Source organism: Lissotriton helveticus, chromosome 10, assembly GCF_964261635.1.
Source record: "Lissotriton helveticus chromosome 10, aLisHel1.1, whole genome shotgun sequence".
NCBI lineage: Eukaryota > Metazoa > Chordata > Amphibia > Caudata > Salamandridae > Lissotriton > Lissotriton helveticus.
The window spans coordinates 718,222,865-718,247,464 of record NC_136071.1 but is presented as its reverse complement, the minus strand read 5'-3'; the positions used below and the strand labels follow the sequence as shown (position 1 = coordinate 718,247,464).

General features: G+C 48.2%; 1 protein-coding gene across 5 annotated transcripts in view; it reads right to left on the bottom strand.

Moving 5' to 3' along the window:
- The window catches only part of UBE3C (ubiquitin protein ligase E3C), a 1,115,457-nt gene that overhangs the window by 468,954 nt on the left and 621,903 nt on the right, over positions 1-24,600 (bottom strand). For all 5 annotated transcript variants that reach the window (XM_078663264.1, XM_078663263.1, XM_078663265.1 and 2 more), the window contains exon 16: positions 24,025-24,112. In XM_078663264.1, the coding sequence (XP_078519390.1) occupies positions 24,025-24,112 (88 nt within the window). The remainder of the gene's footprint in view (positions 1-24,024; positions 24,113-24,600) is intronic.

Below are 24,600 nucleotides of genomic sequence, written 5' to 3'. Positions count from 1 at the left end.
TATCAATGCCTGCCTGAGCAGTGACAAATGTTCCTGGGACATTGGACGCTGCCTGGGTGGTATGTTTGGGGGGGGGTGGATGTTAGTTCTAGACAGTAACCTGACTGAATTATTTGTAGCACCCACCTGTCTGACGTGATGTTTTCCCAGGCTGGTAAGTGTTGTTGTAGTCTTCCCCCGACAGGAGTGGAATGGGGCGGGGGGAGGGGAGTCATTAGGCAGGGGTAGAGGCAGAGTGAGAGTTGTTGTTTTTACCTCTGCCCTTATTGTTGTTACCTCTGTAACCATCCCTTTGGTAGCCTCTACTATAGGTGGATTGTGTGGAGGCTTTGTACGAGGTAGAAGGTGTATCAGAAGAGTATCTCCTCGTGGCGCCTCTGTAAGATGAGCGGCGAAATGAATGTCTGGGAGCCTGCGACTGCAGGGCTCCCATAGATTTGACCGTATCTGTATCCTTTTTCATCTTTTCAAGGGATACATCTACATTGGGTCTGAATAAGTGTTGCTCATCAAAGGGTTGGTTAAGTATAGCACTTTGGACTTTAGGTTTGAACCCTAATATGCGTAGCCAGGCATGTCTACGCAACAAAACACTGGTGTTAACTGCTCTGGAGGCAGTGTCTGCAGCATCAAGTGCCCAACGAATGGAGGTGTTTGTAATATTTTTCCCTTCTTGGATGAGTTCATTGGCTCTATCTTTGTACTTATCAGGGAGGTGCTGCATTAATGATTCTAATTCGTCATAATGTGCCCTATCATATTTTGCCAATAATGCTTGAGTATTAGCAATACGCCACATGTTTGCTGCTTGAGACGCAGTTCTTTTCCCCGATGCGTCAAGGAGCTTAGACTCTATCTGGTGGGGGAGCTTCACCTGATGTTTGTGAATTTGCTCTTTTGCGTGCATTGGAAACCACAAGCGAGTTTAGTGGTACTGGGCCTTTAATATATGCTGGGTCTGAAGGGGCAGCTTTATATTTCTTCTCTATTCGTGGGTTTATGACCCGAGTTCTAACTGGGTCTTTGAAGACTTCAGGAGCATGCTTAATTACTCCTTTCAGCATGGGTAAAATGGTTAAGGGTCTTTGTGCATTACCAAAGGTATCCATTAGGAAGTCTTCATCTACAGGGTCTGTATGCATTTCCACCCCATGATACTGCGCAGCTCTGTGTACTAATTGATTGAAGCCCATGGTGTCTTCTGGTGGGGAAGGCCTAGAGGGGTATATGTCGTCTTGAGGGACATTTGGGATGTCTGGGGTGTTGTAATCATCCCACGGGTCAGGTGAGCCTGGAGGAAAAGATGGCTCATCTGGGTTACCCCCTATATCATCAGAGCTTTCATCTCTGTTGTCATCATCTGGTATGATAGAGGATGTAGGGGAATGTTGTGGTAGGGGCACAGGTGATGATGGCATGGGTGGAGAGGGGAAGGAGCTCTTAGAGGAGAGGTAGCCATGTCCTTCTTTTTTGGATGAGGAGCCGGTGCAGGTGTATCCAGTGGTCCTTTTTAGGTCGAGGGACCTAGCTCTCACAGCGAAGCAGTGAGGGCGGAGTCCCGAAGAATTAATGATTTGGAGTTAGGGGGTTTGAACCCGCCTCTCACCTCCATTCTCCTCCATTGGCTGGCTTCCTAAACGGAGGCCAGCCATTGGAGGAGAATGGAGTCACTCCAATGAAGCCCCGTCTCTTTCGGATTCGGGGGCGTGTTTTTTGCGTTCTTTAGCCCTGTGACGTCATCTGTCACTCAGAGCGCCAAAACACGCCCCCGAATCCGAAAATGTACGGAGCTTTGTGTCCGCCATTTTTTTTCCCTGTTTGTGACTTTATAATCAATTTTTGATTGCAGCGCACGTTGATTCCTGCCCGCACTCTCGGCCCCCGCACCCCCAGTGCCTCTCCCCACTATCCAGAAGTGAGAAGCATGGAGTCTGGGCAGAACCTCGGGGCGGCCTCGGTGAGGAAGTGCTGCCCTGTGCTGCTGATGGGTCTGTGAGCAGCGGTGGGAGCCGTGCGCGAGAGCCTGGACTGGGAGCCGGAGGCACTGCCGGAGCTTCACTCTGGCGGCAGCAGCGGGCATTGTGCTGGAGCACCGCAACAGCTGCCGCCGCCATGGACTTCACCCCGAGCCCCCCAGAGAGAGGTGAGAGATGAGCATGAAGCGAAGCTGCGGGGAGAGGGGCCTCCACACCGGCCTCGCCGTGCAGCCCCCCGGCCGGCTCTCCCTGCCACGGCACCGCCCGCACCAGCACCTCACGCCCCGCAGTGCCAGCACCCCGCCGCCCGACCCCAAGGCCTCGGCCAGGCGCCCCGGGAATAGCAGCGCGCACAGCGGGTCTGAGGATGAAGTGCTCCACCGGCCTCAACGACACCGGCACCGCCGCCATCTTAGAGCGGGCAGAGTGCGAGAGGCAGCGAGGCAGTATCCCCATGCACGCAAGGCCGCCCAGACCCCCAGGCAAATTACCTGCTGATGCCGCTTGTGGCTACCTCTCCGCCCCTTCGGGCATTTCCGCCGGGGGCCTGGCCTTGTCTTCAGCCCTTGCTCCTCCCATGGGGATCGGAAAAGTTTCGGAACCCTGGAAGCCTCTTCTTCCGGGAGGTGGGGAGCTGAGGCGACTGGAGGCGGCTCCGTGGCAGCAGGCGCAGCACACCTGAAGCCGCAGTTGCGAGCGGGAGGAAGCTCTCCTGGGTATCGCCACGAGTCCCCCGCTCTGCAGCAGGTAACGCAGCCACCGCTACCGTTTCATGGGGGTGGGGTGGGTGGTCCTCTCCCCCTCGCAGCCCGGGAGAAGGCACCTGGCATGACGATGCCGTTGCTGCCTCCCCGTGCACCTCTCTCGCGTGAGTGATACCGACCGTCACACCTTTCGCTTCTTTCCCTCCGCCCCCATGACTGCTGTCACGCACAACTTCCCGAAGGGACTCAACTTCTCTAGCCTTTGATAAAACACGGGGTGGGGGGGCAGCGTTATCGGCGCGTCAGTAAAGTGAGCACGGATAATCCTTCTCCCTCTGTTTCAAATTCTTCAGCTTGCCGGGGGCTGGCGGGCAGGGCATGTCGCCTCCTGTGTCTTTTAGTGAATTTGTGCTGTAACGTTGAAGTTATGAATGTAATGCCCGGTTTCTGCCGTTTCGGTTCTCTGCTGGGGGAAGGAGAGTGGCGCTTCTGCCCCTCCTGGCACCGCTGCTGTTGACTACTCCTTTTGTTTTCATTCCCTTTTCTCTCTCCCTCTCAGGGTGTTTGCTCTGGAAGGAGCGCTGCCGCTGCTGCGGGGTTGCCTTATCCGTAGAGAGGAGCCGCCGCTGCCCTCTGCCCTCGCCCCGCAGACAGCAGAGCTGGTGAGACGCTGCCTGCTTCGCCCCCATCCTTGGCAGCCGCATCGCTGCTCACCAGACCATAACGCTATCCAATGATCGCTAAACTGCCTCATCATCTTTACCACATGTATCCTGCCCGGGATAATCTACCCTAGGAGTGTCCACAGAACCCAGCTACCCCTGATCCTTAACCCTGTGCTGAATAAATCCTCTCTACTTTAATGCTGAACTCTCAGACCTTGACTATCCTGGAACCACCACTCATGCTGCGGCACCAATTCAAATTTTTCACCCTCAACATCACGCTGGAGAAGTAACCACCACCATCTCAACCTAATATCTGCTCCTTTTAACTACAGCTGCCTTTACTCGTATCTCACACCAAACACCACTACATCCCCTGACTTCTGAATCCCCCCCCCCACTACACTGGTACTGTTGCTGCACACCTAGCTGAAAGCACTGAGTGCCATATCACTGCCACGCTTCAATACTATTTAATTAATCTCACACCACTCGCTACCTATCTGACTAGTGCCAACAAATCCCTGAACTGACTCTCTACGCTGCTGCACCTCCACTCTCACCAAGCCACTCTTCTTGGGTCACCCCTGCCCCTTTGGAGCAGCATGGCAACTGAAGGCTACAGGGCCCCTCCAGCCACCCCACCACTACTGACTTTCTTGAGGAATGGAAGGCCCAAAGGGAGAAGATGCGTGCCCGGCTCTATGGAGAGGTCCCAGGTAGTGTGCTCGCTGCCCCCATAGGAGGGCCAGGAGGCCCAGAGAGTGCTGTTAAGCCCCCAGTGGTAGTTGTCAACAATGAGTTGAACAACAACAACAGCTCTAGTAACTTGGTAACCATGCCAGACCGAACTGGCGGAGCAAATTGCATCTTCCTCCTTACAAAATCATCTTCATCTCCCTCCCTGAGGAAACCAGAGGAAGAGCAGCCTGTACCACTTGGAGCTCCTTCTACTGCCGTCTGCCACGTCCCTGGAGGACGAGTCGCCCCTGAGCCAGCACTTAAGAAAGCATCGGAGAAGGTATTGTCTGCAGCTCTAGAGCCCCAGGAAGATGCTTTGGAGGGGAATGGTGCTGTAGAGGAGGCCAGCAAGGACACCCCAACCAAGGCCAAGGAGAAGGCAAAGAGCTCCGGCCCCAGCGCAAGGAAGGGAAAGGGACAAATTGAGAAGAGGAAGATGAGGGAGAAGAGGAGGTCCACAGGTGTTGTCAACATTCCTTCCTTAGAGGTAAGGCCTGGGCCTCTGTCTGAGCTCTCATCACTGTGCTTCAGTATTTACCGTGATGTCTCCCTGTATAATCGTTCAAACCTCATTTTCATGTGATATATGTGGCCTTGGTTGCAAAATGCTGATTAATGACTTGGCGTGACATTATTTGCTTCAGGTCGTACTGCAGAGCCAACTACTTATTGGTGTTGGAACAAGATAAACCTGTGCACAATCGGGGCTGATGTGGAACAATGCCCACCAAAAATATGCATCAACTGTAAGGTTGAGACTGAAATGTTAGACAGGCCAGGGTACCAGGAGAGTGCTTATCCTGAAGGTTTCTGGTAATGAACTACCCTTCAAATTGACGTGAGGCAACGCATTTAATGTATAATGTATATATTTGTTTGGTGTGTGGGCACAGACAGATAGTGCACTCGGTTTAGTTGTGCAAAATTGTAAATCCTTCAGTCCACTTTACCTTACTGAGGCTTATAAAGTTTACATAGAACCAGTTCACCATATAATTGTATAATAGAAATGACAAACTTACCAGCTGGCCTTTAGATACCTGTTAAGAAACACATGGCAGGACCGAAAATAAACAGGCTACAACTGATGGGTGAAGATAATTTATTTGGTCTAATATGGTTCTGTGGTCATATTTTAGTATTCCCACTTTGTACAAAAATATAACTGAGGCACAGGAAGAGTACATGTTCCTCCCAGGATCACACAGTGCAGTCAAGAGGCAAAGCTGCAACTACAATGTAGTTTTGCTTGTTTCTAAGGGGTGGATTATGAAGGTTCTGCCATTACTATTGTCCAGTAGCGTAGCCAGTGTCTCCTGGGCCCTGGTGCATGAAGGAAATGAGCCCCGACAGCTGATTTTTATGGTATTATACAGCAATGATAAGAGTTCAATGGCTCCGGGCCTTTGAGTCCCAAGTCACTGCACCTTCTGCACCAAAGGAATCTATGCCCCGCAAGGGCAGAAATCACACATTACGACTGGTAACTCCACCCTGGCACTGCTTCCTTCCCAGTTCCTGGTCTAGAATGAGGACTAACATGCACAGACCGGAATTCCAGCCAGTCACTGCGTCTAGTCCAGATTCGGAGCCAATTTCTGCTTCGGAATTCCTCATGTTTTGAGCATGAAAAATCAAGCAGTTTACATTAGAGCGAATGCATCCTTTGCACTGGTAAGCAGGCGAGGCTATATCCCCCGGCATGCCTCTCCGCCCAAGTCAGTATCTGCCCCTAAATTGGAAGTGAGTCCAGTGGATCTCAATGGTTAAGCCTGAGCGGCCTGTTACAAGCCTGTGACCTGCAGGTCACACTAAGGCGCCTACAGTGCTCAATGCACTGAGATGTCTTAAGTTCCTTCAATGGAATGACGTGGGCTGGATCGGGTAAGGTAGCACACGATGCAGTGGATTTGCGAGTCAGTCCAAGCTTTCTACCATCACGTCAAATTAGAAACTGGATTGAACGTCATATCTCCTGCTGTGTTTGTTCACTTCACATTCGAGTGCTCAGTAGAGTTGGTGTTCTCACTGTGGATGTAGCCTGCACAAGGAATTTCTAAATGAATGCGCTAAAGTGGATATAGCGATGAGTGGGCTGGGTGTGTGCAAGTAATGCACATGTGGTTTGCACCTCCTAGGCCTTAATCATGAGTTAGCTTGGTTTATCAGTCAGTAGTATTTACCCAGAACAGATGCAGTACCGTACAATGTGGTATTAAACTGAGGCAACATTAACACCAGATTGTAAGTTTCAGAGGACAGAATGACAGATAACGTGAGGCACTGGAGCTGGTACACCTGATTACCACAGATTTTCCCTCTTCCACCAACTTATTCCTTTTCAAAGTTCACTAGTACTGGCAAAAGAAATTTGCATGATAAAAACCTTGTGTTTGTCCCAATCCAGGTGCTCACTGCCAGCTCAGTTTGAGACGAATTGGCAAGTTTTTAGGCATTCACAAAGATTGAGGAGCGTAATTGCTAACATTTTCTGATCGCTTAATTTGCACCTAAATGGATCTGTGGTAGGCTGTGCAGAAAGTGCCGTGGTCTGTAGCATATCATGTTGGAAGAGCAAGAAAAGTGAAGGAAGGGGTGGTATGTGAAAGAAAAATGATAATAATTGAGAGAAAAAATGCAAACGCATAAACAAATGGGCCCTAGTCACAAAGCAAAATTTACATGAATTGATTGGTAAACAACGTTTATGACAAACATTTTCCCGCATGGAATCGCAATGCGGTCGTTACAACAACCGCATTGTGATTCCGCATACCATTACTCCGTAATTTGGAACAAAACATTATATTTCAGTTCCCCATCAAGTTTCATAGCCCCTTTACGGGTAAATCTGTGTGAGGGTGGCTCTGTGTAGGTGGCTCTATGTGAATGACTCTGTGAGGGTGGCTCTATGTGAATGGCTCTGTGTGGGTGGCTCTGTGTGTGTGGGTGGCTTTGTGTGGGTGGCTCTGTGTGGGTGTAAATGAAATAGGTCATGCATTTGCGAGCGATTAAGCTATTGGCATTGTAAATGACAATGCCATTTATTTAACGATTAAGCTATTGGCAATGTAAATGACAATGCCATTTATTTATGATTTAAAAAAAATAAAAAAGTCATGAGCAATGCCAATAGCTCTACCTTTAATAATGCCGAGACCATCGCATTGTAAATGCTTGTTTGAACTTAGAGTTAATCGACCAGTGATTGGGTCTTTAACCAGAGTCTTTTGTGCAGGGTCTGGGTGAAATAAGTCCTCTGCAGGAGGATGATCTTTTGGTGCGGAGGGAGGTTTTGGCACCGAAGTAGCTTCTTTTGTTTTTTTTGCAATGTCTTTAACAGGAGAAGCAGGAGTCTTTTTCGGCTCCGATGGTTTTTTCGGCTCCAATGGTTCTTTCGGCTCCAATGGTTTTTTCGGCTCCAATGATTTTCTCGGTTCCGGTGCATTTTTCGGATCCGACGTTTTTTTCGGTTCCGGTGGTCTTTTTGAATCTGAAGCATGTTTGCTTGGTTCAGACCTGCGTTTCGCTGCCGAGGGAGTAGCTGTATGTTTCGGCGTAGATTGTTTCGATGCCGGTGTGGTAGGTGATGTTGTTTTTTCGGTGCCGGTAGGTGTGCGCCGGCACCGCGGGGAGGCCGACTCGAGCCCGAGTCGCCGGAAGGCTTAGCTAGCTTCTTAGCCGGGCACGAAGGAGGGGCAGTAGAAGCAGTGTCTCGGTGTGCACCCGAGGGGGAGGGTGTGACCGGAGCCTTTTTTGACTGTGTCGAGGAAGGGTCGGGGTCGATGGTCTTACTTACGACCCGCTGTGTTGGAGTGATGTCCTCGACCTCGGAGTCTTCTGCCTCGGAAGCGCTGTGGACGCCATGTTGTTCTGTGACGTCAACGCCCTCTGCGAAGATGTCGTCTGGAATAGAAGCTGAAGATCGAGCCATTGTTCTCCTAGCACTTCGGTCCCAGATCGTCTTCTTGGAGCGGAAAGAGGCACAAGCGGAACAGTCTTTGGCCTCTTGCTCCGGGGAGCGGCGAAGGTTACACACCTCATGTAGGTCAGTGTGGGTAAACTTCGACCCACATTGAGGACACTTTTTAAATGGCGTCCTATCCATGAGCTGGAGTCGAGGCCTAGTTAGGCCCGAAGGCCGTCGTCGACGACCAGGATTGAAATCTTCGATGTTGAAGAGTAGTGTCGACTGGAAACGCGTTTGAAACTAAATTCAGGAAGCTGGTGAGGATTGCGCGTCGAAGGAAATCGGTTCCAACACGGAGCGCTGGAAACACATCGGAGCCCGGTGGCGAAAAAAAAACAATCTGGGTATGGAGCCGATGCCCATGCGCAGTATGATCCAAAGGTGGAGACACCTGTCCTGTGACTTCCAAAGACTTTTCTACAACAAAAACAAACTGCAAACATCCGGGCCCAACACTAGTTGGCCATCTATGCACAGTGTGTAATCTGCAGCTCATATGCCTCGAGCATATTGTGTTTTGGGAAATTCCATCTGCAGAACTATCATTGTATGCGGTCTGCATTTATATTGAGTCCTGATGAAGTCATGATTAAGACCAAATATGTGTTGGTTAATGCAAAATGGGAAAAAGGTCTCGTAAAGAGCAAGATTGAACACACCGACTGAAGACTGAATTATTACAAATTGCAAGTGCCATAGGGCTGTATAGGTGTTTATATAGTACCTGCTGGTTCCGACTGAGGATGTTGGGTGGGCATCCCTCCTTTGTTGTGCACTGCATTACTGATCAAAATATACTAGAGAGGTGTGATATGCAAGTGAGCGCTAGTGAACCAAATTCACCCCTTTAGAAGGCTTCTCTGGTGGAGACTATCTAGCCGCAGTTTCTATACATTAGAATATTTTCCAGGCATCAGACTGGATCCTGAAAATATTGAGCAGTATCCCTGGGTTCCGGTAGGTGGTGCGAAACGTCTCTGCTCTGGCGGCGTCCTCACCGGATGTGGGGGGCACAGTGCCCCAGTACTTAAATATCAGTTTCCTTTTGGGACTATATCCGCACCAGAAGCACAGAGCTACGTCAGAAGACTGATAGACCAGGTTGCGGATTCCAAGGGCATACAAGGACCTTTTAAGATGGAAAAGTCCAGTTTGCTTAACAGGGAGGATGGGAGGGTTGTTAAAGAAACTACTGCTATGCAAAGTCAATACGAGTCAATACCAGATAAAGCATTGTCGAAGGTAAGCAGCTTGATCATTTGATAGGGAATTCTATTAGCAGATTCCTTACTTTAGAATACAGGCAAAGTGTCAGTCACGACGGACCTGGCTGTCAAGGCATTAGTGTTTGGCAAGCATGTGCAAGGTTGCCCACGTGGCAGGATGACATATATCCAGGATATGGATCCTTGGGCTAAGGAAGTAGACACAGGTTTGGCCCTGGTTGAATGAGCCTGGAGCCCTCAGGGTTTTTTCCTGGCTAATGCATAGCAGATTTAATGCAGAGTACAATCCATCTGGAGATGGTGAATTTCTGAATGTCTTTCCCTTCTTTGTTCCAGTGAACCCTACAAAGAGTTAATCGTCCAACTAGTGCTCTTTGGTACGGTATTCAATGACAGGGCCATTTTAGGGTCCAGACAGTAGAGTCTCTCTTCCTCTTTGGAGGGGTGAGGTGGAGTAAAGAAAGTCAGCAGTGTGATGCTTTGGCTTATGTAAAAGGCTGTCACAACCTTTGGCAGAAAAGAGGCACAGGTTTGGAAAACCAGTTTGTCTGGAAAGAAGCTGATGTACGGAGGTTGAACAGAAAGAGCCGGAGGCTCGCTGACTCTCCTGGCCAATGTGACAGCCACCAAAGATGACTGTTTTGATACCCAAAAGTCTGCGAGGACAGCTATGCTTCAGTTTAAAGAGACAATAGATCAAATAGGTTAAGAAACAATTAAGATGCCACTGGAGCATAATGAAAGCTTTGGGAGGAAACATGCTGGAGACCTTTTAGAAAAGGTGTCACAAAGGGTGACTTAAACATGGAGGGTTGGTCAGACAACTGCAAAAATGCTGAGATGGCCGAAAGATACTCCTCAACTGTGACAAGAGCAACACCTTGACAGGCTTAAGACAAAACAATCAACAACACTTAGGAAAGGGGTGAAGAAAATGGGTCACCATGTTTCTCACAGCCTCGGGTCACAAACTTGTCCCAATGGCAAGTGTAAACAGATTTTGATGATGGACGTTTTGGTGCAAAGATGGTGTCACAGACTTCGTGAGGGAGGTCAAAGATCCTCAACTGTGGCCGCTCAATCTCCACGCTACATCCACGCAGGTGTAGCGATCACTGTTCATCCCCTTAGAGGCAAATCCTTAGACACTCCTTTGGTTTCCTCTTCGGGGCATAAAATGCAATGGTATGCCTGCAATTCCTTCAGGAGGCCACCGGGGGGCAAATGGAACCTACTACCTGACAATCCCCAGAAGCCTCGGGTGTCACGCACCGGAAGACGAAACTCCGGTCAAGGCTACAAAGCCCCTCCAGCCCTCTGGATCAGGGCTTGACAATTTGAATCAATGCATTGGTGAGCGTTTCTTCAGCGGAAGGCGTTTTGGCGTGCAAGACCCTGTTTCCTCGCTGGTACCTGCCGCCTTCCTTCACCGAGAGAATTCTACATTTCCCAAGGGCAATATACGGAAAGGATCATTCCCGCTGGATAGCCGATTTATATTAAGGTATTCGGGGGATCAGAAAAGAGAGAACAGCGCAAGAGCGCTTTTTCCTTTCTCCGCTTTTCCATGACTTTCCCCCTTTATTCCATCGTGCTACATTTGCAAGTTCCTTGTGAGAGCAGGAGCGCTTTTTAGGTTTCGCCTGGTGATCCGCTGCGCAGCAGCGTTCGCGCAAGCGAAATCTTTTGAGAACAGTATGTTGTTTAGTCCCACCTCTCTCTTCCATTGGCTAGCTCCATAAATGGAGGCTAGCCATTGGAAGAGAGATCTGTCCGTCATTGTGCGAGGCGATTCGTGGCCGTTCCGGCGATTTTTTCCCTCTCCGCCCCTTTTTAAAACGTCATGCGGCGGTGGGCGGATGTTTTTTTTTTTTTTTTTCCCGTGATGTTTTGGCCATTTTGGACCCGTGTTTTGCAGGGGTGGGTTGCGCGATTTCAGTCCTCTCCTTATCAGGTAAGCAGCATTTTGTTTATTTACGTCTTTGCGTGTCTCGTTGCTGTCGTCCTCTGTTCCCGATTGCCCGCCTCCTGTTGATCGCTCCCAGTGCCATCCAGCCACATTGCCTAATGCTCACCCGTCCAGTATCATCGCTTGATCAAGACCGTCATTTGATTGCTCTGTGTCCCTGTCCCTCCCCTCTTATCTGATTTCCCCCCCCCCCCCCCTCCCGCATTCCCGCGGGCCATGCTGTGGATTGTATGTTAATACCCCGCGGGACGCGCGAGCCGCCTCTTCTCACACCCTGGCAGCTGAAAGGGTCTGAGGAATGCCAGATATTCAGAGCTAGTGGCACCACCCATGCCCCCAGACTCCCCCACTGATTCCAGGCCCCCTTTCAGGCCCCCTTTCTCCCAGCGTGCAGGAGAGCAGGCTGCGGTGGTGACCTCCGGGGTGGGCAGGCCGCTCTCCTTACGCAAATGGATGCTTGTGAGCAGTGGCTGCAATACTTCACTGCGGGGAGTTGTGAAATGAGGAAATATAGGGTGTTTACTTTGTGAAAAACAGCCCTTTACCACTTGATCACAGGTCGAGCACGCTTCCCAGGTTGGTCCAGCAGCATACGTACCCAGGGGTTTCTTTCGCATGCATCTATCTTTTTATATGTTTTTGCTGAATGTTTTTTCGATTTCTTGTTACGTGTGGTGCCTAGAACTTTTTTATTTATTTCTGCAGCGACTGGCTGGTGGTTTAAACATGACTGTTAATTCCAAAGTGTGTAAGACAAAGAGCTGTTGGAAACCCCCAGGATCCACAGTGATGAGTGTAGACCCAAACCTCCATCGAGCACTTCTCATAAAAAAGTCGTTGCATAGTTATCGGCTGCACTAAAGTAGGAGCGGGAGTCTGGCATCCGAGGTGTGAGATTGTTGGTGATGTGAGTTACGTTCGTATTTATCGGAGAAAAGTATAATATTTCCTGGAATAAAACTCCTGCATGGCGCAGATTGGTCGGCTGGATCTCGGGGTAGTGGCTTTTCGGTTTTGGGTTATAGTGCGAATAGAATAAACAGAATGTGCTAGCTCCAAGAAAGGTAATCACTGGAGAGGAGCTAACATGCCACAGAAAAACAAAAAAACGGTTGCTGGCACACTAGAATTAAAACTAGCCACTGGCAATTACCATTTCCAATTAATTGTGTTTTTACCATCTATTGCTCCAAACAGAGGCTGGCCATGCACAGGTCTAACGTGGTCTTATTCTAGTAAAAACAGTCCGACCTGAACTGCCAGGCCAAGTCCCCCCCCTCCCCCAAATACGTGGTCACCAGCAATCCCAGACTGCTGCAGCACTGGCTCTCTTCAATGGGGTTTAGTTTGAGTCCTGTGGCACATGGAGCATGCGCCCCTCTCCTGGTCAGACCAGTCACACTCATGGTGTCTCATATAGTAAATCGAAAAAAGTGATGGGTCGAATGCTTTGATCTCAGCTACTGGTCATTTACTGTGTCCACATCCCAGTTAATCATTTATTGTTCACTATGCCACTCCAGACTGAAAACAACTATTTGCAAATCGGATTTGGTCGTGCTATAATGGGAAGAGCAAAGCCTTAATTGCTGGGTCTCATGCTGTGTAGACTGGAAGACAGACAAGTAGTCCCAGAAAGCTGGTTATATGCGCCAGTGTTTCTGTTTACTCTTCTGTGCGTGACTTTGTAAAAACAGTCTAGTGACCAGTTGTAAGTCCCACCCTTAGGTGTTGATCGCCCCTCAGTCTGAGCCACCGGTTCAGTGCTATAGTGGCACTCTGTGTAGGTAGGGAGAGCATGGGAAAATCTGTTGAGTGACAAGCTGAATTCTTATTTGTTCTAGGTGATTAAAGCTTTGGGACTGACTTGCCAGTTTCTAGGCTCTTTTTAGGTGCTTATGCACTCTAAACCCAGTCTTCCTAAGTATCTGCAGCTCCTGAGATGGCATCCTTCAGCCAGCCTGGGCTCTACATGCTTGCAGCATTTCATCAGAACACATGTGCAGCCCTCTGGTGAATAGTTGGCCAGTCCGTACACAGTAGGCCTCGCCCTTTTAATGTGTCAAGAGCGCTGGAGTGTCTATCTCTTTACCATGAAATCCACCTGTTTGAATTGGAACGCCTGTGATCTGTTGAAAAGCTTATACCCAGAGGTGTCATAAGCTCTTGAGGTCCATGTGCTTTTAACAACTCTTCTGTGTGTGGGCGTCAAGAAAGCTGTGGAGTTCTGCTGTAAGCCCTGTTCTTCCAAGTTTGCAAAGGGTTTCGTCACCTGTCACCGGGCTGCACCAGCGCTCAGCTGCTTTCCTATGCTTGATGGGATATGAATGCACCAGCATTGCCTCACTGAAAGCCCTGTCCGAGCTCTTGACCCATAATCCATCTGCCACCAGTTCTACCTTCTATTAGCTGCTTTTCTGTGCTTGGCAGTGGTGTATGGATGGGGGTTCCTGTAACTTGGTGAAAGCCTCAATAGCTTTGTGTGTTTAGAACTCAGTTCTTCCTCCTTTGAACTGCTTTTCTGGGCACGAACTCAAGTTGTAGGCACAGCTCTGTGGTGACCTACTGTAATTCTCTTCACATTCAACAGCCCTTATTTTCTATAGCTTCTGCGATCTCATGAACGTCCATTGCCTACAAATGGTCTCCATTACACTTCTGTCTGCCTTTGTGTGCATGACATTAGGATATGGTTGAAGCTTTTTGGTTTTCTCTTCGCTTCATCCTCTGCGTGTGACACTTCTGAGCCTGTAGCTCTCTGTCCAAGGTTTTAGCTTTTTTTGTTGTGCTTCATCAAGTGTTATGCAGCAACCTCGTGTCTAGTCACATACATTGTGAGGCTCTGGGTGTGTGTGTGTGTGTGTGGCTCTGGGTATGTGTTTGTGTGTGTGTGTGGCTCTGGGTGTGTGTGTGTGGCTCTGGGTGGGTGTGTGTGTGTGGCTCTGGGTGGGTGTGTGTGTGTGTTTGTGGCTCTGGGTGGGTGTGTGTGTGTGTTTGTGGCTCTGAGTGTGTGTGTGTGTGTGTGGCTATGGGTGTGTGTGTGTGTGGCTCTGGGTGTGTGTGTGTGTGGCTAGCTCTGGGTGTGTGTGTGTGGTAGTAATTGCTGTCTGCTGAGCTCGTCCAGTAGGGTACAATAGGTCTTACATTTGCGAGAGATTAAGCTGTTGGCAATGTAAATGACAATGCCATTTATTTATCTGTTTTCAAAACCAACACATAAATACAAATTTTGTCAATTACAATGCCAATAGCTCTAACTTTTGCAAAGGCGAAACCGTTGCATTGTAAATGCTTGTTATGTTTCTGGGCTACGATTACCTTGCTGATTTTGTGTTTGCTCTGTGAAAGCGCAGGAGCGCTTTGCCTGGTCCACTGTACCTTGCTGATTTTGTGTTTGCTCTGTGAAAGCACAGCAGCGCTTTTCCTGGTCCACCATACCTTGCTGAATTTGTGTTTTAGATAGCCGCGCAGGAGCGCTCATGTTTTAGAGTTTATACCTTGCTGATTTTGAGTATCATTTCTTTCTTTTCACCACTACGGCTGTGTGGCACTTACCTTCTTGGTATTAGACAATACCTTTCTGCACTCTATGAACTTAGAATTCCTGGTAACCTTCAGTGAGTACAGGTGAAGATTTCAGGATGTATCCTTTTTGGTTATAACTGCTTCTCCACATCCTATGGACAAAACTGCCCTGTTAAGCTTGTGAGTTGGGGGATGATATCTTGCCTTAAGTTTAATGTTAAAGGTTTCTCTCTGTTGATACCTAACCCTAGGTCCTTTGTCTCTTCCTTCTATGCAGTTCCCCCTGGTAGAAGACTACTACGTTTCTGTGACGAACGTCTATGTTAGATGAAACAGAAACAGGACTAGAAGCGCCGTCTAACCTGCAGTGTTTCTTATTTTATCCACTTCCCTTTTCCCCGGGGTGCATTGATGCATAGTTGTGTATGCTTCACTCTGTGTGTGGGTGCGTCCAGGGGAAGAAGGGGGGGCTTTCTGCATATCATCTTTCCTGCTGACGACCTTCCGAGGTTAGTGGTTGCATATTACATATACCACTGACACCGTGACAGATTGTCAAGTCCACGACTTTTGTCGGTCTGAACGATGGATACCAATGTGGTGTTGACTTCGCTGTTGGAGTCTTTCGGCTCTCCAGAAGGAAGTACATACCTCACGTCAGGAAAACCAGGAGTTAAGAAACGAAATGGGGACCTTATGTAGAGAAGTAGCGGGTATCACTAGAAGTGGCAAAACCTATGCCTCAGGAAAGGGTTCTTATATTAAAGATTGGACTCATCCCCCACCCGCATCGTCCCTGGAAGGGGTTTTACAGGGGACAGGTTTCTTTTCTACACCAACAGTTAACCCTCCTTCCCCTGCAACAACAACCACAGTCCATGTGATACAGAATCCTGGTATCCCTTTGGCACCTCCTGAACATTTTTAGGGGACCCCAAAAAATTTGAAACGTTTCTCAACCAAAGTAGACTTCACTTTCTCTGTAAACCCGCTATATTTCAAGATGACGAGTCTAAGACATCCTTCATGATGTCATACATGGGGGGCAACGCTGCGAGCTGGACTATTCCATTAATGGAGCGTAACGATCCAGTACTGCACAATTTCAAGGACTTCTGTGTCGAGATGCGGAAATTGTTTGATAGAAAGACCCACATGATGTCTCTGGTTCGAGAACTGATTACCCTCCGCCAAGGGTCACAGAACTTACTTACATTACTACCTTCAATCATTTAGTTGTGGAGACTGAATGGCCCCCAGAGAAACGGACAACTCTCTTCTATCAAGGGCAACGTGGTGAAGCATGCTATTACATCCCCAGAAATCCGACCACCCCTGGAAGCACCTGCCAAAACAAGGAATGGACCTGAACCCATGCATATCGGCGGAATCTGAGGCCCGCTTTCAATGGAGGAGAAAGAGAAGAGGAGGCAGCAAAAGCTCTGTTATTATTGCAGTAAAGGCGGACATTTCATTAGAGAATGCAGAGCTCGGGCTAAAGTCCCCGATAGAAACGTTGCTCCCAGAATGCAGGCAACCGATCTACATGATACAGAAAACTGAGGAGCCCAAGCATAGGTGGGATCTCCGTCTTGGGTTCAGGATCAAAAAGGATCCCTTCCTTCTTAGCCAACACAATTCAGCCATCTGTGGCACACATGAACGTGAACGTCATGTTATGGTTCACCACTGCCAACCCTCTTACAGTATCAGCTTTACTGGATTCCGGAGTCACCGGGAATTTTATTGATCAACAGTACGCATGGAACATCGGAGTTCCCTACGAAAGAAAGAACATCCCTAAGATTGTCAAAGCGATGGACGGGAAGGCTCTGACTTCTGGACCCGTCAGATTCCACAAAGTTCCTCTCTCCATGCAATTGGGTGAAGATCATTACGAAATAATCCAGTTTGATCTTATCGATGCCCCGCAGTTTTGCCTCATTTTAGGCATGCCATGATTGATCCTGCATGACCCTGTGAGACGTTGGATGGAACGAACTGTGGCCTTAATGTCCCATTCTGTAAAGAACACTGTACCAGATCGTCCCTGAGTCAAGAGGACACAACCGGAACCCAGGCTGGACTACTAGCCTTCGGGTGTGAAGATGGAGGGTACTGCTGCGCCACGCTCCTTCCAGATGTGTATGAAGACTATCGGGCGGTATTCGACAAACAAAAGGCCACCCAGCTCCAACCTCATAGACCTTACGACTGTTGAATCGATCTTGTTCCAGGAGCCGACATCCCTTGTAGTCGAGTATACGCCCTCACAGAACCCGAGACACACTACTTAAAGACCTACCTGGAAGAGAACCTTGCTTCTGGATTCATTCGACACTCTTCCTCTCCAGCTTCTTCTCCTCTTTTTTTTATCTCGAAGAAGGACTGTGATGAACTAAGGACGTGTATCGACTACAGAGCGATAAACAAAGTAACGGTAAAAAACAGATACCCGTTACCGCTCAAACCAGTGTTGTTGGACCAACTGAAGGGAGCACGTATATTCACCAAGTTAGACTTATGGGGCGCTTATTATCTGGTACAGGTCAAAACAGAAGATGAGTGGAAGACAGCCTTCCGAACAAAATTTGGACTATACGAGTACCACGTGAAGCCCTTTGGGTTATACGACGCCCCGGCTGCTTTTCAATACTTCATGGATGAAGTGCTGAGAGGACTTCTAGAAACCATATGTATAGTCTACATAGACTATATTCTTGTCTATTCCGCCAACCTCCAGGAACACATACATCGTGTAAAAACAGTCCTAGACAAGCCCAGGATCTACTCGTTATTTGCTAAATTTGAAAAATGCACATTTCATGTTGAGGAAGTCGCATTCCTGGGATATGTCATCAACGCTCGGGGGTTTCAGATGAACATGGGTATAGTAGAAGCTATAACACAATGGAAGACACCCCATCATGTAAAATCCGTACAGAGTTTTCTGGGGTTTTCCAACTATTATAGACGCTTCATCAAAGATTTTTCCAGCATCATCAACCCCATATCCAGGTTGCTGCGAAAAAACGTCCTGTTTGAGTGGAATCAAGAAGCCAACCATGCCTTTGAAACATTGAAGGAACGTTTTACCCCAAGCTCCCATTTTACGCCACCCTGATCCATGCTTGCTGTTTGTACGCCAGTACGACCTGGGAGGAGTGTTTTCTCAACGACACCCTGACACAGGGCAACTGCATCCGGTAGCTTTCTCCTCCAAGAAACTCACTCCCTGTGAGGTGAACTATTCCATCTCTGACAAAGAGCTACTAGCTATTAAACGAGCATGTGAGGAATGGAGACACTACCTCCTAGGGGCACACCACACGGTTGAGATATACACAGACCATCGGAACCTCCTGTTCTTGAAGACCGCTAGAGCCTTAACTCCACGCCAACTGCGATGGTCACTCTTTTTCTCTGATTATGATTTCATCCTTAAATACAGACCCGGACCACAAAACGGTAAGGCAGACGCATTGTCCCGACGGGAGGAACCCACAGAGCAACACCTGGACAAGAACATGGAACCTCCAGCTATTCTTCCTGCTTACGCTTTTCCAGAGAAGACCCTTGCCTTCGTTATATCGCAAGACTTCCTCGAGGATGTTGAGGTGGCTGTAGCTGACATAGATAGCCACACATGGATACAAGAAAATCCCAACCATAGGAGTGCCACTGGAGATCTGTTGTACCATTACCAGGCATTGTACGTGCCACAGACTGCGCTCCAAGTACAGGTAATGACCTGGGCTCATGATTCTACGCTAGGAAGACATTTAGGAGAATACAAAACAATCGCCAGTATCGAGAGATCCTTTTGGTGGCCCACGCTATGAAAAGACACTAAGGAAACGTAAAAAACGGCACCGTCTGTGTCCAGGGAAAAAACAGCCATTCCAAACCTGTGGGTTTACTCAGACCAATACCTGTTCCTCTTTTTCCGTGACACACTGTGTCAATAAATTTCATTGTTGCAATGCCCCCCTGTGAGGGCTACACCACTATTCTGGTTCTTATCGACCACTTAACGAAAATGGGGCACTTTATTCCGCTAAACAGATTGCCTACCTCTTCCGAATTGGCAATGGTGTTCCTGTAGCATGTGGTGAGAGCACATGGGATACCCAGAATCCTTATTACAGACCGAGGAACCCAGTTCACTTCACGTTTTTAGAAAGCACTCTGCCAGACTATGAATAGCAAGGCCCGTCTATCCACCAGTTACCATCCTCAGACCGATGGAAAGGCAGAAAGACTTAACCAAACCCTTGAGCAATACTTACGATGCTTTACTCTTCAGAACTCTGCCGATTGGTACCCCCTTATCTGGATGGCAGAATTCGCCTATAACAATGCTGAACATTCCACGTTGGGATTTTCGCCCTTCTTTTGCCTCTGCGGGTTTCATCCAAACATGCTCCCCTTTGACTGGCCAGTGGTGTCCAAACATCCCTCCATACAGGAACATCATGCCCTTTACGTGCGGTCTTGATCAAAGTTAAGCACCAGTTCGCCACATCACAAACAGCCCAAAAACGTTTCGCCGACATGAAAAGGGCCCCAGAACCTGATTACCAAGTGGGAGATAAGGTATGGCTATCCGCAAAACATCTACATTTAAAAGAGGTGGGCACATTAGCTCCCAAATACATTGGGCCTTACGGAGTGGAGGAAATGATTAACCCTGTGGCAGTGCGTTTATCTCTCCCTCTCGCTTGGCACATACATCCTGTATTCCAAGTGTCACTGCTCCAACCTTGTCCCGTAGGAATGAGATTACCCACAAAACCCATTCCCCTTGAAATAGAAGGGCAGGAGGAGTATGAGGTTGAGAAAATTCTGGGTTCCCGCATGGTCAGAAGTCGGGTGCAGTACCTAGTAGATTGGAAGGGGTTTGGGGTGGAGGATAGAACCTGGGAAACCTCCACTAACCTACACTGCCCTCTTTTGCTAGAACGCTTCCATGCTACACATCCAGGAAACCTGGGTCGACCGCCGAGACGTTGGTCCTTAAGGGGGAGTTCTGTAGCGATCACTGTTCATCCCCTTAGAGGCAAATTCTTAGACACTCCTTTGGTTTCCTCTTCGGGGCATAGAATGAAAGGGTATGCTTGCAATTCCTTCAGGAGGCCACCGGGGGGGGACGAATGGAACCTACTAAACTACAATCCCCAGACGCCTCGGGTGTCGCGCACCGGAAGAGGAAACTCCGGTCAAGGTTACAAAGCCCCTCTAGCCCTCTGGATCAGGGCTTGACAATTTGAATCAATGCAGCGGTGAGAGGTTCTTCAGCGGAAGGCGTTTTGGCGTGCAAGACCCTGTTTCCTCGCTGGTACCTGCCGCCTTCCTTCACCGAGAGAATTCTACATTTCCCGAGGGCAATATATGGAAAGGATCATTCCCGCTGGATAGCCTATTTATATACAGGTATTCGGGGGATCGGAAAAGAGAACAGCGCAGGAGCGCTTTTTCCGTTCTCCGTTTTTCCGTGACTTTCCCCCTTAATTCCATTGTGCTACATTTGCAAGTTCCTTGTGAGAGCAGGAGCGCTTTTTATGTTTCTGGGCTACGATTACCTTGCCGATTTTGTGTTTGCTTTGTGAAAGCGCAGGAGCGCTTTTGCCTGGTCCACTATACCTTGCTGATTTTGTGTTTGCTCTGTGAAAGCGCAGGAGCGCTTTTCCTGGTCCACCATACCTTGCTGATTTTGTGTTTTAGGTAACCGTGCGGGAGCGCTCATGTTTTAGAGCTTATACCTTGCTGATTTTGAGTATCATTTCTTTTCACCACTACGGTTGTGTGGCACATACTTTCTTGGTATTAGACAATACCTTTCTGCACGCTATGAACTGAGAATTCCTGGTAACCTTCAGTGAGTACAGGTGAAGATTTCAGGATGTATCCTTTTTGGTTATAACTGCTCCTCCACATCCTAAGGACAAAACTGCCCTGTTAAGCTTGTGAGTTGGGGGATGATATCTTGCTTTAAGTTTAATTTTAAAGGTTTCTCTCTGTTGATACCTAACCCTAGGTCCTTTGTCTCTTCCTTCTATGCAGTTCCCCCTGGTAGAAGACTACTACGTTTCTGTGACGAACGTCTATGTTAGATGAAACACTAATAGGACTAGAAGAGCCGTCTAACCGACACTTTTTCTTATTTTATCTACTCCCTTTTCCCCAGGGTGCATTGACGCATAGTTGTGTATGCTTCACTCTGTGTGTGGGTGCCTCCAGGGGAAGAAGGGGGGCTTTCAGCATAGCTGCCGACCTTCCGAGATTAGTGGTTGCATATTACATATACCACTGACACCGTGACAGCAGGAAGGTGGAGAATGCACAAGTTTGGGTGCGGGACCCTGCCTTGTTGCTGAGACAGTAGATCCTCACAAAGGGGCAGATGCTCAAGCACAGGAGTTCTGAATACCATGCTCCCCTCCTCTAATCAGGTGCGACCAGGATGACCTGGACCCAGTCGGTTCTAATCCTTTCCAGAACTATGGGAATGAGATGCATCAGCGGAAAGGCATGTAGGAGTCCCGTATTCCAGTCTAGTCAAAATGCTGCTCCGAGCGAGAGCTGCTTTGGAAACCTCAGCACACAGAAGTGCCTGACATTGTACTTATTTGGCAGTGGCAAATAGATTTAGCCAAGGGTCTCTCCTGAAAGAGACCGTAAAACACCTCTGGATGCAGACGCCATTTGCGGTCCGTGAGGCATTCACAGTTGAGTTAGTCCGCCCAGCTGTTTAGAGACCTAGAAAGTTGCTCCTCAACCAAGATAGAGCGGAGTCTCATTAGAGACCAGAGCCCTCTGATTTCCAACTCTCTCAGATGGTCTCCCCAGGTCAGAAGTGATGTATCAGTCACCACTGTCAGATCTGGGTGGGGAAGGGACAGGGGTCTGCAGCTGACCAAATCGCGGCCTGTAAACTACTACTGCAGACCGTCCACAGTCTACTTCAAAATGTGGACCTGGTCGAAGAGATTCTTTTGTGGCTGTCCTCACTGGGACTTTAAATCCCACTACAGAGCCCACATATGCCATCAACGGCACTTCACCAGCAGAATACAGTAGGCTTCTAGAGCCAGCAGTCTCAGAATCATTCTCATCAAAATCCAGGACTTAGGTTACAACATCAGGATCATAGCCTGAATGTCCTGGAGTCTCTGCTCCAGAGGGTAGGAGTGGAATTGCACCATATCCAGAATGGGTCCCAATGAAAGGGAGCATCAGCATCCGTAGTCAGGGGTGACTCTGGCATGCTGATAATGGCCTCCTGCATTAGCAGGAGGTTCACCTTAGTCTGGAGGTGGGAAAAGACTGCCTGTGCCTAGCCCACTTCTGGTACCCAGACCTCTGCAGTTGGGCTGCAACCACCACCATCAATTTTGTGAATGTCACGGGGGACTGGTGAGACCAAAAGGGAGCACACCGAGAATTGGAAATGCTCCTGTCCAACTGTGAACCACAGGTATTGCTGAAGGACCTGCAATACAGGCATATGGGAATAGGTGTCCTGCAGGTACAAAGTTACCATACAGTCTCCAGTGGCCAAGGCAGACAGGACGAGAGCAAGTGTTTGAAACCTGAATCTCTCCTTCCTCAGGAAGCCATTGAGAGGACGCAGATCTAGAATAGGATGGAGGCCTTCGTCTTTCTTTGGCAGAAGAAAGTAATGTGAATAGCAACCATGACTTACTTCTAATGCTGAAATCCCCTCGATGGCTCCATTGGCCAAAAGAGCCTGCACTTTCTGGCACAGCAAGGAGAGGTGGTCTTACGTCAACCGATCCATGAATAGTGGCAGGGGTAACAAGGTTTCCAGGAGCGTAAGTGTGTAACACCTTCAGACAATTTGAGGCACTCACTTATCCTAAGGTATGGATTGTCATTGTGCCAAGTGGGCCTGATCATGCCGTCAATAAAGTGCTGGTGATGTTGCAGGGGTATATCAAAGTAGTTTGGAGGCTGTGACTGCCAGGGGGCTGGCAGACTAGGCACATCTCTGCATTGGTTCCCACAGGACTTGTGGGAACCATGCTCACAGCCACAAAAAGGCTGAGAAGCCTGGTGGCTCTGCTGGCAAGGATACAGCTGGGTGCCACCGGCTGAGCTCCTTTCCCCTGGCATTTAAAGATACTCGCAGATGGTGAACCACAGGGAAATGCTCTGAGATTCCTCCAGTTCCAGAAGCACAGACCCTCCTGGCACAGGACCCAGGACCACACCCTTCCTTGCTTGTTGCAATACCACATGGTGGTGGTGTAGTCCTTGGAAACCTGCTCCAACCTGCCTTTGATGGTGAGCAGTAAAGCCTGCAAAGCTAAGCGCATCATCCGGAATTTCAGCAAATTGATGTGGAGGCGGGTTTCTGCCAGAGATCAGAGTTTTCTGATCTCCACCCCTCCCAGATGGCCTCCCCAAAAAAGGAGCGATTTGTCCGTGACCACAGTCTACTTTGGATAGGGTAGGGAGAAGGGTCTGCTGCTGGTCCAAATGTGGTTGACCAGCCTCCACTGCAGATATTTTTCAGTCTCCTCAGAAACTTAGATACAGTCTGAAAGGTTCCCCTGGTGCTGGGCCCACTCTACCACCGCAGAGCTTGCATGTGACATCTGGCAAAGTCGCCAAGTAGAATACAGGAGAACAGTAGGACATGAAGCTGTATGTAAGCTTTGCAAATTCATCCACATCTCAGAGTCATATCACTTTCTACATAGGTTACAATTAGATCAATGCATGCAGCTTAAGACTCTTCGCACTGCAAACAGAATCAGTTAAGGTATGTAAAGAGACAATTACAAAAACATCCTAGTAGATTAGACCCCCAAGCCCCCCATGCAGTCTACACACCTTCTGTTCCAAGCGTCTTGTGCATAGAAATTGCACTTCAGCAGCGCTCCTGCTACGATCTGACACACAAACCTTGGAACTCCCTTCTGTTGCAAATCAGGGAACTGGATAATAATCTGACTTTTAGGTGAACTTTGAAAATCTTTTAAATGTGTTAACTCTATGTTAATTTAGCTTTCTTCCCTGATCTCTGGCTGTAAATGTATTGCCAGGAAACCTCATGGCGTCAGTGCACCTTAAAAATAATAAGATAAAATACATTCTATCAGCTTACATAGTCTGCCAAAGTGTTAGAAACACGTAGTAGCCTATGAAAGACAATCAACAACACATCAGCATCAATTTTCAAAATAAAATCAATTCAAACTGTGGAAGATGCTGCCTCTTACCATCCAATGTAGACTGTAAAGGTCCTATTCTTCCCATTCGTCTAACTCGCCACACATGTCTTGCCGAAGGCACATAGAGTTGGGTAACCTAGTTTCGAAAAATATTTGTTAGTCTGATGGTAAGCCAAAAGTTACATGCATTTAAAAAAAAGAAGTGATTCAATTAAATCAGTTTTAAACTTTATGTGTAACGGATATTTGGGGATTTTTCAAAATATTATTTTTTCACAAAAATTACCAGGAATTTGAATCATAAAGATGAAAGATTTCCCGCCAGGCCTAAGAAAATGTATTGATCATAATTTTTCACAAATGAAACTAAGGCTGCCACCATCTTTGCTTTCAATCAAAATGATACAACTTCATACTCAAAAAGGATGGATTATAATCTCTGTTCCATTTTAGGAGCTACAGTATATTAACTCCACATGCACAATACCATTTCTCATTGATCAAAATTCGAGAAACGAAAGTTAAATTGAAGGAAACAGTTCCAGCGTTAACAGCCAGGTGGAGTACTAACATTGCAGTAACATGCTGTCTTTATTAAAAAAACAGCGTCAGAAAAGTGACACT